The 15,000-nt window shown below is 54.5% G+C and overlaps 2 protein-coding genes across 2 annotated transcripts in view; one reads left to right on the forward strand and one right to left on the reverse strand.

Moving 5' to 3' along the window:
• Positions 1-6,960, reverse strand: part of LOC146666968 (uncharacterized) — a 67,312-nt gene extending 60,352 nt beyond the window's left edge. Inside the window, exons 1-2 of the mRNA XM_085411461.1 lie at positions 6,906-6,960; positions 457-720 (exon numbers count right to left, since the gene is read on the reverse strand). Coding sequence (XP_085267587.1) covers positions 457-720; positions 6,906-6,960 — 319 coding nt within the window. The remainder of the gene's footprint in view (positions 1-456; positions 721-6,905) is intronic.
• Positions 6,961-8,381: 1,421 nt separating this feature from the next.
• On the forward strand, positions 8,382-11,328 carry irx5b (iroquois homeobox 5b). Its single transcript, XM_085411462.1, has 3 exons — positions 8,382-8,905; positions 9,514-9,919; positions 10,662-11,328. The coding sequence occupies exons 1-3, from the start codon at positions 8,681-8,683 to the stop codon at positions 11,207-11,209; spliced, it is 1,179 nt and encodes a 392-aa protein (XP_085267588.1). The 5' UTR covers positions 8,382-8,680; the 3' UTR covers positions 11,210-11,328.
• The last annotated feature ends 3,672 nt before the right edge of the window (positions 11,329-15,000 follow it).

The raw sequence follows: 15,000 nt of genomic DNA on the forward strand, positions 1-15,000 counted from the left end.
GAGGCTGGCAAACGTTTTCCAGAGTGAGACAAAGTCCCAGGTAGCTGCACTGCTATATTACAGCGTCAGCTCTGCTGCGTTTCCGTTGGATGGTCGCCGCTGCAATGGTCCGAGGCAGCTCCTCTAGGAGGAGCGCTCCTAGCTTCGGCGATAGCTTCTTCTCTGTTTACTCCGCCTTCAGTCGTGCTCCGTCACTCGCGCTGTAACGATGCCCGCTGTAACGATGCCCGCTGACGCCGCGGTTCCCTCAAAGAAGTAGCGTTTAAACGAGCCTCCGATACACCTTCACCTGGCTGCTGCTCAGCCTGCTCTCTCTGCTGACAGGTGCGCTTTGGCATTGCGTCAGGTACGAGCGTCTGTGGTCACATGATGACCAGAGTTCATTCAGAACCTAAACCTGGTTTTAACTGATGCTTCTGTCCAGCTATCCTCACACAACAGTTCGTGACCTCTCACCTCTGTCCTCCTTCTGCTCCTGGCCTCCCGCCTCTTGGTCATCAGCTGCTGCACCCTGCTTTACTTCCTGGACCTCTGGCTGGTCCTGAGGTGGATCTGGATCATGTTCCTCCTGCTCGTCGTCCTCTAGAAGGTGACCTAGGTCTGTGCTCCAGCAGAGAGCTGCTTCATCGGGACTCTGGTGGACTCTCGAGTTCTCGGCTGGAGGTTCTGTCATGGAGGGACAAGGCTCCTGAGGCGGCTGCATCGTGATTGTAGTTTTACCTGAAAGAAGATGTGAAACACTTTATCACACTTTCTGAGCAGCACATGTTTCTTAAACAGAACCAGCTCACAGCACGCAGTCTTGGCTTCTGATGCCGTTTCCAATCACGCCCAAGATCCTGATCAGATCTGATCAAATGCACGTGTCTGCATGTTTTACCTGTTTGACTGACAGCTCATGGAGAGCGTTTCACATACAAACATCATGTGTCTGATATTTGTCTGCCTCTCATTTGCTACATGGTGACATTCACACGTCACAGATGGACGTCGTCCTCGTGCTGTGTATTTTCTGTTGTTTGAGAATGTTTTGCTGGTTTTATGCTGATGTGATCAGAGAAATGATATGAAATCATTCGTCCAACAGAGGCTCCAGCAGACAGCGAGGGAAGATCTCCAAGATCTGCATAAATTTGACCTTTCTTGGTTTTTCCAACCAAGACTAGAAGTCCAGAGACGAGGGTCAGCTGCAGGTTCTTAAACATGTCGCTGGGTAACATCAGCGTGCTATGAACCTCAGGCAAATTCAGAGGGGAAGCGTGGACCAGGGGAAGTCTACGAGGCCGAGAAAAAGAAGAGGGGCCTGTCCTCTCACACCTGTCCCCACTCACACCGTCCCCTAACCCTGTCCCCCCTCACACCTGTCCCCTCACACCTGTCCCCTCTCTCAGCTTTCCCCCTCACACCTGTCCCCTAACCCTGTCCCCCCTCACACCTGTCCCCTCACACCTGTCCCCTCACACCTGTCCCCCCTTCACACCTGTCCTCTCTCTCAGCTTTTCCCCTCACACCTGTCCCCTCTCTCAGCTTTCCCCCTCACACCTGTCCCCTAACCCTGTCCCCCCTCACACCTGTCCCCTCACACCTGTCCCCTCACACCTGTCCCCCCCTCACACCTGTCCCCTCTCTCAGCTTTCCCCCTCACACCTGTCCCCTCACACCTGTCCCCCCTTCACACCTGTCCTCTCTCACACCTGTCCTCTCACACCTGTCCCGACTCAGCTCTGTCCTCTTTCACACCTGTCCTCTCACACCTGTTCTCTTTCACACCTGTCCCCACTCACACCTGTCCTCTCACACATGTCCCCCTCACACATGTCCCCTCTAAGACCTGTCCCCCCTCACACCTGTCCCCTCTCACACCTGTTCTCTTTCACACCTGTCCCCACTCACACCTGTCCTCTCACACATGTCCCCCCTCACACATGTCCCCTCTAAGACCTGTCCCCCCTCTCACACCTGTCCCCTCTCACACCTGTCCTCTCTCACACCTGTCCTCTCACACCTGTCCCCCCTCTCACACCTGTCCCCTCTCACACCTGTCCTCTCTCACACCTGTCCTCTCACACCTGTCCCCCTTCACACCTGTCCTCTCACACCTGTCCTCTCACAAATGTCCCCTCTAAGACCTGTCCCCTCTCACACCTGTCCCCTCTCACACCTGTCCTCTCACACCTGTACCCCCTCACACCTGTCCCCTCACACCTGTTCTCTCTCACACCTGTCCTCTCACACATGTCCCCTCTAAGACCTGTCCCCCCTCACACCTGTCCCCTCTCACACCTGTCCTCTCACACCTGTTCTCTCTCACACCTGTCCTCTCACACCTGTCCTCTCACACCTCTCTCCTCACACCTGTCCTCTCACACATGTCCCCCCTCGCACATGTCCCCTCTAAGACCTGTCCCCCCTGACACCTGTCTTCCCTCACACCTGTCCCCCCTCACACCTGTCCTCTCACACCTGTTCTCTCTCACACTGACCTCTCACACCTGTCCCCCCTCACACCTGTCCTCCCACACCTGTCCCCTCACACCTGTCCTCTCTCACAGCTGTCCTCTCACACCTGTCCCCCCTCAGACCTGTCCCCCCTTCACACCTGTCCTCTCACACCTGTTCTCTCTCAAACCTGTCCTCTCACACATGTCCCCCCTCACACATGTCCCCTCTAAGACCTGTCCCCTCTCACACCTGTCCCCTCTCACACCTGTCCCCTCACACCTGTCCCCTCACACCTGTACCCCCTCACACCTGTTCTCTCACACCTGTTCTCTCTCAGACCTGTCCTCTAACACCTGTCCTCTCACACCTGTCCCCTCACACCTGTTCTCTCTCACACCTCTCCTCTCACACATGTCCCCCTTACACATGTCCCCTCTAAGACCTGTCCCCCCTCACACCTGTCCACTCTCGCACCTGTCCTCTCACACCTGTCCCCCCTCACACCTGTCCCCCCTGACTCCTGTCCCCTCTCACACCTGTCCTCTCACACCTGTCCCCCCTCACACCTGTCATCCCTCACACCTGTCCCCCCTCACACCTGTCCTCTCACACCTGTTCTCTCTTACACTGACCTCTCACACCTGTCCCCCCTCACACCTGTCCCCTCACACCTGTCCCCTCACACCTGTCCTCTCTCACAGCTGTCCTCTCACACCTGTCCCCCCTCAGACCTGTCCCCCCTTCACACCTGTCCTCTCACACCTGTTCTCTCTCACACCTGTCCTCTCACACCTGTCCCCTCTCACACCTGTCCCCTCACACCTGTTCTCTCACACCTGTTCTCTCTCACAACTGTCCTCTAACACCTGTCCTCTCACACCTGTCCCCTCACACCTGTTCTCTCTCACACCTGTCCTCTCACACCTGTCCCCCTTACACATGTCCCCTCTAAGACCTGTCCCCCCTCACACCTGTCCCCTCTCACACCTGTCCCCTCACACCTGTTCTCTTTCACACCTGTCCCCTCACACCTGTACCCTCTCACACCTGTCCCCTCACACCTGTTCTCTCTCACACCTGTCCACTCACACATGTCCCCCCTCACACATGTCCTCTCACACCTGTCTCCTCACTCCTGTCCTCTCACACATGTCCCCCCTCACACCTGTCCTCTCACACCTGTCCCCACTAAGCTCTGTCCTCTCTCACACCTGTTCTCTTTCACACCTGTCCTCTCACACCTGTCCCCCCTCACACATGTCCCCTCTAAGACCTGTCCCCCCTGACACCTGTCTTCCCTCACACCTGTCCCCCCTCACACCTGTCCTCTCACACCTGTTCTCTCTCACACTGACCTCTCACACCTGTCCCCCCTCACACCTGTCCTCCCACACCTGTCCCCTCACACCTGTCCTCTCTCACTCCTGTCCTCTCACACATGTCCCCCCTCACACCTGTCCTCTCACACCTGTCCCCACTAAGCTCTGTCCTCTCTCACACCTGTTCTCTTTCACACCTGTCCTCTCACACCTGTCCCCTCTCACACCTGTCCTCTCACACCTGTCCCCCCTCACACCTGTCCTCCCTCACACCTGTCCCCCCTTACACCTGTCCTCTCACACCTGTTCTCTCTTACACTGACCTCTCACACCTGTCCCCCCTCACACCTGTCCTCTCACACCTGTCCCCTCACACCTGTCCTCTCTCACAGCTGTCCTCTCACACCTGTCCCCCCTCAGACCTGTCCCCCCTTCACACCTGTCCTCTCACACCTGTTCTCTCTCACACCTGTCCTCTCACACCTGTCCCCTCTCACACCTGTCCCCTCACACCTGTTCTCTCACACCTGTTCTCTCTCACACCTATCCTCTAACACCTGTCCTCTCACACCTGTCCTCTCACACCTGTTCCCCCTCACACCTGTCCCCTCACACCTGTACCCCCTCACACCTGTTCTCTCACACCTGTTCTCTCTCACACCTGTCCTCTCACACCTGTCCCCTCACACCTGTTCTCTCTCACACCTGTCCTCTCACACCTGTCCCCCTTACACATGTCCCCTCTAAGACCTGTCCCCCCTCACACCTGTTCTCTCTCACACCTGTCCTCTAACACCTGTCCTCTCACACCTGTCCTCTCACACCTGTTCCCCCTCACACCTGTCCCCTCACACCTGTCCCCCCTCACACCTGTCCTCTCACACCTGTCCCCTCACACCTGTCCTCTCTCACACCTGTCCCCTCTCTCACCTTTCCCCCTCACACCTGTCCCCTCACACCTGTCCCCACTCACACCGTTCCTCTCACACCTGTACCCTCTCAGACCTTTCCCCCCTCACACCTGTCCCCTCTCAGACCTGTCCCCTCTCACACCTGTTCTTTTTCAAACCTGTCCCCTCTCACACGTGTTCTCTCTCACACCTGTCCTCTCACACCTGTTCCCTATCAGACCTGCCCTTCTCACATCTATCCTCTCAGACCTGTCCCCCATCACACCTGTCCTCTCACACCTGTTCTCTTTCACACCTGTCCTGTCACACCTGTTCTATTTCACACCTGTGCCCCCTCACACCTGTCCCCCCTCGCGCGTGTCCCCCCTCACACCTGTCCCCTCACACCTGTTCTCTTTCACACCTGTCTCCCCTCACCCCTTTCCTCTCACACCTGTCCCCACTCACACCTGTCCTCTCTCACACCTGTACCTTCACACCTGTCCTCCCTCACACCTGTTCTCTCTCACACCTGTTCTCTTTCACACCTATCTCTCCTCACACCTGTCCTCTCTCACACCTGTCCCCTCACACCTGTCCTCCCTCACACCTGTCCTCTCTCACACCTGTTCTCTTTCACACCTGTGTCTCCTCACACCTGTCCTCTCACACCTGTCCCCACTCACACCGTCCCCTAACCCTGTCCCCACTCACACCTGTCCTCTCTCACACCTGTCCTCTCTCACACCTGTCCTCTCTCACACCTGTCCCCTCACACCTGTCCTCCCTCACACCTGTCCTCTCTCACACCTGTTCTCTTTCACACCTGTGTCTCCTCACACCTGTCCTCTCACACCTGTCCCCACTCACACCGTCCCCTAACCCTGTCCCCACTCACACCTGTCCTCTCACACCTGTCCCCACTCAGCTCTGTCCTCTCTCACACCTGTTCTCTTTCACACCTGTCCTCTCACACCTGTCCCCCGTCACACCTATCCCCTCACACCTGTCCTCTCTCACACCTGTACCCTCACACCTGTCCTCTCTCACACCTGTCCCCTCACTCCGGTTCTCTTTCACACCTGTCCTCTCTCACACCTGTCCCCTCACTCCTGTTCTCTTTCACACCTGTCCTCCCTCACACCTGTCCTCTGTCACACCTGTCCCCCCTCATACCTGTCCCCTCACACCTGGTTTGTAGAGGTTTTCTGTAATGCAAACAGCTTCGGTCTGAGCCCGGATATCCAGCACATCGTCAGACAGCCGTGAGAGGATCAGACCTGAGTGCAGACTGATTTCCTGCCGATGGACTTGCCGCTGCACTCTTAAATTCTGCCTCTCATCTGATTACAGTGCTCATTGATCAGCGTGTAAACAACCATTGAATGAGGATGTGCACCGGTTTGATGTGACCGTCTCCTCTCTGAAGCACTGCATGCTGAAATCTCATGGGTGCTAATTATGTGTGCACACAGATTACAAGGATTGCATTTCATACTTGAATAATAACTATTAAAAACGAGTGTTTTCCAATTAATTAAACACACAGTCTTTAAGTAACCTCTGGACATCTGCCCTGCGGGCTGAGCTCATTCGGGAGCTGCTGGAGGAAACAAACGAGCGCTCCTTTCATGTGAAAATCTTCACAAAAGAGTCGTGCCACTGAGAATACGGGGGAAACGCCGCCGCCACACTTCCCTCAGTGTTCGACTTTGTTCGTGCAAATTGTGAACATAACTTTTTGATATGATAAAACAGCAGAACAGTGTCATTCCAGGGGCGGGCCTGCTGGGGGGCTCGCCGTGGAGATGATGAAAGAGCTTTTCCGAGTCATTACTCCATCCAGCAGGAAGCCCTCGGTGGGCTCGCCCTCCTGAGCATCATCAGCACCCGAGGAGGAGGCGGAGGAGGAGAGGCGCGCACCTCAGCTGGTGCAGAGGGCTTTAATGAAAGATGCTTAAAAAAGCATGAAAACGTCTCTGTTAAACTGCTTAGCCTCTGCAGAGGATCAGCCGACTCGCATTGTTTCCCCCTCAGTGCAGCCGGAGAGAGGCTGCTCACTTTACCCAGGATTCACTGCAGCAAATCAATATTCGTAGTAGTAACTATTGTTTACATCTCAAAGTATGATTTCCAAACAGGATGACGTTTGTGAGAGAGAACCTGTGACGGCGTGCCTCCTGAAATGGCCTGTGGAGTGTTGGGATCAACAGCAGTTAATGCACCGAACTCGGCTTCCTCGCTGTGCTCCTACCTGCAAACGTGGAAATTCCTGCAGCCTCGTTCTGAAAATCCGTGGACGTGGCCATTAGAGATGGACTTCAGCTGGTTTCACCGAAAAGCAGCGACCGGACTTCCACTGACGCGGGAAGTATTCTCCTTGCTGGCACTCTGCTAATTATAGTCCCCACTAATCAGATTAGGCGGAGGCGGTGTGGGCTTAGATCCTCAAAGTTCACTGAGCTGCTCTCAGGACACTCAGCATCAGCCACAGCTGTCCACGCTCTCCCACACGCACACCAATCAGTCCGCAGATTGATCGCCACCAAGTTCATAATTCAACACTGTTCAGCAGAGAACGCTAAAATACGCGAGAGCGGGACGGCCTGGTTTGATGTTTCACCGGATTGTACTGCCTGTCACGGCATCTGTCCTGCTCACACTGTCACCTGTTACGCATCAGTGGAATCCCGAACACCTGAAGTGACATCACGTCCTGAACGCTTCTTAAGTCACACAATTAGAACTGATGACATTTCCACAGGAAGTAATCAATTAAACTGAAAATGAATGAAGGAATGTAACTTTTACACTCAAACCCCGCCCCTCTGATGATTTTTCCTCTGTGTAGAAGTTAAAGTTGTTCCTACTGACCCCTGTGGCTGTTAATTGTGATGTAGCATCTGATACGTCATCTACTTACGTTTCAAAACCTCAGCATGAGCGTTTTTTTTTTTAACCAGAGCTGTTGAACCGCGCACTCATTGGCTAATGACCAGCTAATCACATGTTTTAGCCAATGAGCATAATCCTTCCTCCTGAAACACAGCAGGATAACCTCTCTTTGCTATAGTTTGTATGGAAGATGCCAACTTGTCTGCAAACACCTGCCAACTACTAAAAATGAAATTATAATCATTTGCCTTTAAAGCAAAAGTCGTTCAACTCTGAACTCTGAGGGTGAATTATTTCTATTTCCTGTTTGGAGCTCACATTTTCAAGTTTTAATCCCACTCAGCGAGCTCTTGTTGAGCGTTTGCAGACGTATCGTCGTCTTCAGTGCAAGCTACAAGTGAACGCAGCAACCTGCTAACAACCAAAGTGAATGCAGGTCGTATCACGTCCAATCCAATGTGTGCGTGACGTCACATGAGAAACCTCTGCAAAGCTACAGTCACTTTGAAACCACTGCTATCGCCATCTGGTGGCCGGCAGGTGTAATGCAGGTTTAAACCCTCTGAGCTCCGAACACACATCAACTCATGTTTGTGTCCTGCTGGGAGTTTATTTAAACCAAGAACCTAACCAAGCATTTTTATTGGCTAAACCTAAACCCAAAGTTTTTATTGGCTAAGTCAAACCAAAGGAGCTAAAGAGTGGAGTAATATTTGTTTGTCACGAATCATTTGGAATATTTCATAAACTACATGTTGGTCCACGGCGCACTTTGATGACGTGTTTCGTGCACAAACAGTCAGAAACTCTGCAGGTGTGAGGAACGTGAAGCCTTATTATCCTGGTGCTTTTATTTTGTAGGGTCGCGTTAGTTCCACCTGCTCGCAGAGTGCGCGCGGGCTGAGGGGAGAGGAGAGAGCGAGCAGGAGGAGGTGTGAGCGTGCGGAGGTGGAGCTGAGCCTCCTCTCCGCTCAGTCTGTCTGCGGGTTCGGCGCAGATCGGGTGCGCAGAGCCGGAGCGGACAAAGTGCCGCCGCGAGCCTCCTGCGATGCTCCTGGAACTCCCGCTCCTCTCCGCCCGCTTTTCCCTCCTCCGTCCCGCGCTCCGACGCGACTTCTCCCGCGCGTAAAAGTCATGTCGTACCCTCAGGGCTTCCTGTTCCAGCCCCACGCGCCTCTGGCTCTGCACTCCTCCTTCGGCTCCGGCCTCCTCCTGGGAGCGCGCTCCGAGGAGCTCGGCCGCTCCGCGTCCGGCTCCGCCTTCGCTCCGTACTCCGGACCGGCGACCTCCCCCGGCTTCGGCCCCCAGCTGCCCTACGGAGGGGAGCCGCGCGCCGCCGCGGCGCTCAGCTCCTATGTGGTGAGTGCGCGCGGAGACGGCCAGGTCTCGGGTCCGGGTCTGGTTCCGGTCCGTACAATGAAAATATCTGCTCTTCAAAAAGTTATTTTTCTCATTTATTTTCAATGATTTTTGAATTTATTATTACATTTATTTAAAATTCATTTTTAATCTGTTTTTTTATCTTTTTAAAAATCTTATTTATAAGATAAAAATAATTTTTAATTATTTGTCTTTTATTTTTGAATTAATTATTATTTATATTTATTAATTAAATTTTTAAATTTAGTTTTAATTATTCTTTAATTTATTTTATTTAAAAAAAATTGTAAATTATTTTTAATGGTTTTTTTAACTTATTTTTGTTTTTACATTTTTATTTTTATATATATTTTTACTTATTCTTTAATTCATTTTTTTAAATTATTTTTTTAAATGTATTTTAAATTGAAGGAGGAACATTGTACATTTCTGTGAGGCTGTGAGATTTTTCAGGTGGATTAAACTGAGCGAGGTCTTTCCTCCTTCTGTGTTTGGGTCTGTAGTTTGAAGCCGTGTGGTCATGTGACCCTCGGGTTAAACTGCGTGGGAACTCGAGCTGACCACTAACATGATGGTTTCTGTTTCAGAGTCCGGGTTACGACCCGTCCTCGGGCATCTCCGGGTCCTTGGACTACCACCCGTTTGGGGCGCTGGGCCCATATCCGTATGGAGACCCCGCCTACAGGAAGAACGCCACACGGGATGCCACGGCCACGCTGAAGGCCTGGCTTAGCGAGCACCGGAAGAACCCGTACCCCACCAAGGGCGAGAAGATCATGCTGGCCATCATCACGAAGATGACCCTGACGCAGGTGTCCACCTGGTTCGCCAACGCCCGGCGCCGGCTGAAGAAGGAGAACAAGATGACGTGGACGCCACGGAACAGGAGCGAGGACGAGGAAGAGGAGGACAACATCGACCTGGAACGCAACGAAGAGGACGAGGAGCCACTGAAGGCGAGCAGCGAGGAGACGGAGCCGAAGCGTGAAGCTGGTGAGTGAGGGGGGAGGGGTCCATCCATTGATTGATCGATTAATTGATGGGTTTTAAAATGACCTGCACGTGACACGCGTCGGGAACCCGGAGACGTTTGCCGGCGCTCCTCTCCGTCCGTTCTTGTAGGTGATGACATCATCGCAGCGGCTGCAGTGGAAACAGTTTCATGAGGTTGGTTTTAGTTCTGAGTGTGAGCAGAGCGAGCGGCTCGTCCTGATCAGGTCTGTCGTTGTTACTGCTCCTGTTTGTTCATAGATCAGATTATTGATCAGCTTCAGATTTTCATCATTTCATCAGATCATCGGTTAAAATCAAAGAATGTTCTGGACCCGTTTTTTAAAAAGTGAAGAGCGGCAGGCGCACGGCGAGAGAAGCGGGAGAAGATGTTGGGAGCTGAGTGCGTTTAATGATGCTGAAGCGTGGAGACGGTCGGCGGCGGCGTTCTTCTGATTGATTATTTCTCACTGATGATGTCATTGATCTGGACGAATCAAACACTTTCAGGCTGAACTCTTTTCTTTCTTCTTTAAAGTCGATTTATTGGTCGTGAGAGCAGCTGCTGATTGGCTGCTGATTTTGTTTGGGCTGCGGAAACTGTGACCATAAGGCAGATGTGAGGGGGCGGGGTCTAATATGCAGTGCATTTTGTTTGTGTGTGTTTGAATCAAACTCATAACCCTGCACGCTGAACCCTGATGTGTGTTTGGTCTGACCTGGCCTGTCCCACCTCCCCCCCCAGACTCCCGCAGTTTGGCGTTCAGAGAGGACGGCGGCAGCGACGCCGATCGAGGATTCGACGAGCTGGACTTTAAGGATTCCCCCGTGGACCGGAGACCCGTGGACATGTCGGCGGACCCTCCTCGGAGCGCCCCCACTCTGAGCGTCTCGCTCAGAGTGCTGGAGGGGACGCGCACGCCGAGCCCGCGGTCTAAGGAGCGCCCCTGCGGCACCACCCAGGGGCCGAACGTGGCCCCCAAACCCAAACTCTGGTCGCTGGCTGAGATCGCCACGTCTTCGGACAAAAGCAAAGGATGTAGTGACTCTGCACAGAGCGTGGGGGCGGGACAGCAACGGACCCCGTTCCCCCACGGCCCCGCCTTGCCCCGACACTTCTATTACGCCTCCCCCTTCATCCCCGGATACTCCGCCTACGGCCCCCCGGGGCCCCTGCACAGCGGCGCCTCGTCGTTAAACGGATTACTGCAGACGGCGGCCCGAGACCGCCGGCTGCGCTGCCAGAGCCAGTTGGAGCCACACGAGCACAGCAGAGGCACGGCGAACGTGTAGAGCGCCTCCACGGGTCTGCGCGGCCCCCGGGGGGCGGGGCAGACTGATTTGTTAACAGGAAGGTTGAATTTGAGACAGTTTTTCTATGTTGATCAGATGTTTGTAATCCTCACGTATCATTAAAGCCTAGTTTTATTAACCCGCCTGCTCTTCTTCACACGCAGATAACGAGCTGCTGATTTAACGAGCCGCGGCCTCAGCGGCCCGTTCACGCGCTCGTGTCACCTCGCTCGCATTTCTAACAACATTATCCAGGTTTCAGTTCAAATCCACCACACGTTTAACGAGCCGTCATCCAGCTGTTATTGATCTTTAAATAAAGTGCAGAGGACGGCGCCGCGTTCACTGAGCTGCTGTAAAACTGACGCTTTGATTAAATCCAGAGCAGCGCACGCGAGCGGCGTCCTCTCACAACCATCCAACCAAAACAAACGTCCAGGTTTAACCAATAAAAATCTGTTCTTCATTTACAAAATGACCTTTTTTCTGCATCTGATTAGATTTATGGAGTCGTTTCGTCTTTAATGTGATTCAGTTTGTGCTTTTATAATTATATTATTACATTTATTATATGTAATAATTTAAACACAGAAACAAACTGAAATTCAAACCTAAATATGAGCATCGTGTTAAATATTTAAATGAATCCTTTTGTAATTTAGCTTCTAATTAATTCATCTTTGAAAAATGTTTTCAGAAGTTTTTTTAAAATCTTTTTTAATTATTCGTCTGTTTTGTCTTAAATCCAAACATTATGAAAGGACTGTTTCAGGATGAGTTCAGCTCATATTCTTATAAATCAATGAGTTGCATGAAACTGTCACACTGAGCTCATCACGTTGGTTTTCCTTCAGGTGTAAGTGTGCAGACCGCAGCGCAGCACCCACCTGAATTTTTGCCATGACTCATTTCTTAACAGTTTCCTCCGTAATCGTTTCAAAATAACTCGAGCGCACTGGAGCCGACCGCAGACGCAAAGACCACAAAGACTGTAGCATTTTAAAACAACAATAAGAGCTTTTAAATGAAACTCATTCACAAATATGTGAGAGCTTTTACATCAGCAGCTCGTCTTAATTTGATTAAAGGACACAATTTAATCACTTATCAAACCCGGTTTATGAACTAACACTGATCTGCAGTTTTTATATTCATCGTGAAACAGCAGGTGATCATGTGGAAGTGTAAATATTAAGCTGCTCTTTGGTAGCTTCGCTGCTCAGATTGATTTTGATGTTTTCAGAGAAGCAGGAATATTTTTCCCCCAAACTCGTAGCAGCGTTCAGGCCTCGGGGTGTGCTGCACAGCATCGCTGTAACATCAGCAGGATGCCAAATTACAGTAAAACTTTTACCTGATTTATTTTAACCAGGAAAAACCTGACAGCAGCCAGTACACACAAAATAACACACAAAGTACATACGCACATTAATGATCGCCGTCACAGACGGCCGGGCGGCGTCCTCCGCTGCAGAGGACCCCACGAGCTTTCACTGGCGCCTTGAATGTGTGAAGAGGAAACCGAACGAATCAAACGCGTCGTCCTAAATGCTGAAGACTGACAGAAACAAACAACGTCCAACCCTCTGAGTGCTTCGATGGACACGTCATCCTGGAGACGCAGCATTAGAGAGAACAACAGTCACAGCAGACGTCTGTTTCTTATTCTACGCTTTGTACTGTCTTTCATCCTTCAGCTTGGCAACAAAACGAATTCATGAGGTTCATCCTGTGTTAAAGGTGCTGACAGCAGAAGAGCCAGGACAGGAGGACAGGAGGGGAGGGGAGGACAGGAGGGGAGGAGGGGAGGGCAGGAGGGGAGGACAGGAGGGGAGGAGGGGAGGGCAGGAGGGGAGGGCAGGAAGACAGGAGGACAGGAGGGGAGGGCAGGAGGGGAGGGCAGGAAGACAGGAGGGGAGGGCAGGAGGGGAGGACAGGAGGGGAGGGCAGGAGGGGAGGGCAGGAAGACAGGAGGACAGGAGGGGAGGGCAGGAGGGGAGGGCAGGAAGACAGGAGGACAGGAGGGGAGGGCAGGAGGGGAGGGCAGGAAGACAGGAGGGGAGGGCAGGAGGGGAGGACAGGAGGGGAGGGCAGGAGGGGAGGGCAGGAAGACAGGAGGACAGGAGGGGAGGGCAGGAGGGGAGGGCAGGAGGGGAGGACAGGAGGGGAGGACAGGAGGACAAGAGGGGAGGGCAGGAGGGGAGGGCAGGAAGACAGGAGGACAGGAGGGGAGGGCAGGAGGGGAGGAGGGGAGGGCAGGAAGACAGGAGGACAGGAGGGGAGGGCAGGAGGGGAGGACAGGAGGGGAGGACAGGAGGGGAGGAGGGGAGGACAGGAGGGGAGGAGGAGGGGAGGACAGGAGGGGAGGGCAGAAGGGGAGGGCAGGAAGACAGGAGGGGAGGGCAGGAGGGGAGGACAGGAGGGGAGGAGGGGAGGGCAGGAAGACAGGAGGGGAGGACAGGAGGGGAGGGCAGGAGGGGAGGGCAGGAAGACAGGAGGGGAGGACAGGAGGGGAGGGAAGGAGGGGAGGACAGGAGGGGAGGGCAGGAGGGGAGGGCAGGAAGACAGGAGGGGAGGGCAGGAGGGGAGGACAGGAGGGGAGGGCAGGAAGACAGGAGGACAGGAGGGGAGGGCAGGAGGGGAGGGCAGGAAGACAGGAGGGCAGGAGGGGAGGGCAGGAGGGGAGGACAGGAGGGGAGGGCAGGAAGACAGGAGGACAGGAGGGGAGGGCAGGAGGGGAGGACAGGAGGGGAGGAGGGGAGGACAGGAGGGGAGGAGGAGGGGAGGACAGGAGGGGAGGGCAGAAGGGGAGGGCAGGAAGACAGGAGGGGAGGGCAGGAGGGGAGGACAGGAGGGGAGGAGGGGAGGGCAGGAAGACAGGAGGGGAGGACAGGAGGGGAGGACAGGAGGGGAGGGCAGGAAGACAGGAGGGGAGGGCAGGAGGGGAGGGCAGGAAGACAGGAGGACAGGAGGGGAGGGCAGGAGGGGAGGGCAGGAGGACAGGAGGGGAGGACAGGAGGGGAGGAGGAGGGGAAGGCAGAAGGGAGGACAGGAGAGGAGGACAGGAGGGGAGGAGGAGGGGAGGGCAGAAGGGGAGGACAGGAGGGGAGGAGGAGGGGAGGGCAGAAGGGGAGGACAGGAGGGGAGGACAGAAGGGGAGGACAGGAGGGGAGGGCAGGAGGGGAGGACAGGAGGACAAGAGGGGAGGGCAGGAGGGGAGGGCAGGAAGACAGGAGGACAGGAGGGGAGGGCAGGAGGGGAGGGAAGGAAGACAGGAGGGCAGGAGGGGAGGGCAGGAGGGGAGGACAGGAGGGGAGGACAGGAGGGGAGGAGGGGAGGACAGGAGGGGAGGAGGAGGGGAGGACAGGAGGGGAGGGCAGAAGGGGAGGGCAGGAAGACAGGAGGGGAGGGCAGGAGGGGAGGACAGGAGGGGAGGAGGGGAGGGCAGGAAGACAGGAGGGGAGGACAGGAGGGGAGGACAGGAGGGGAGGGCAGGAAGACAGGAGGGGAGGGCAGGAGGGGAGGGCAGGAAGACAGGAGGACAGGAGGGGAGGGCAGGAGGGGAGGGCAGGAGGACAGGAGGGGAGGACAGGAGGGGAGGAGGAGGGGAAGGCAGAAGGGGAGGACAGGAGAGGAGGACAGGAGGGGAGGAGGAGGGGAGGGCAGAAGGGGAGGACAGGAGGGGAGGAGGAGGGGAGGGCAGAAGGGGAGGACAGGAGGGGAGGACAGGAGGGGAGGGCAGGAGGGGAGGGCAGGAGGACAGGAGGGGAGGAGGAGGGGAGGACAGGAGG

Source organism: Rhamphochromis longiceps, linkage group LG7 (genome assembly GCF_057381845.1).
Source record: "Rhamphochromis longiceps isolate RC_006_pf linkage group LG7, R_longiceps_female_GT1.1, whole genome shotgun sequence".
NCBI lineage: Eukaryota > Metazoa > Chordata > Actinopteri > Cichliformes > Cichlidae > Rhamphochromis > Rhamphochromis longiceps.

Excerpts from the sequence above, each read along its gene's own strand:
- irx5b (XM_085411462.1), top strand. The coding sequence starts at position 8,681 with ATGTCGTACCCTCAGGGCTTCCTGTTCCAGCCCCACGCGCCTCTGGCT. Across the intron at positions 8,906-9,513 it reads CGGCGCTCAGCTCCTATGTG|AGTCCGGGTTACGACCCGTC; the intron begins GTGAGTGCGCGC and ends TTTCTGTTTCAG. Across the intron at positions 9,920-10,661 it reads GGAGCCGAAGCGTGAAGCTG|ACTCCCGCAGTTTGGCGTTC; the intron begins GTGAGTGAGGGG and ends CTCCCCCCCCAG.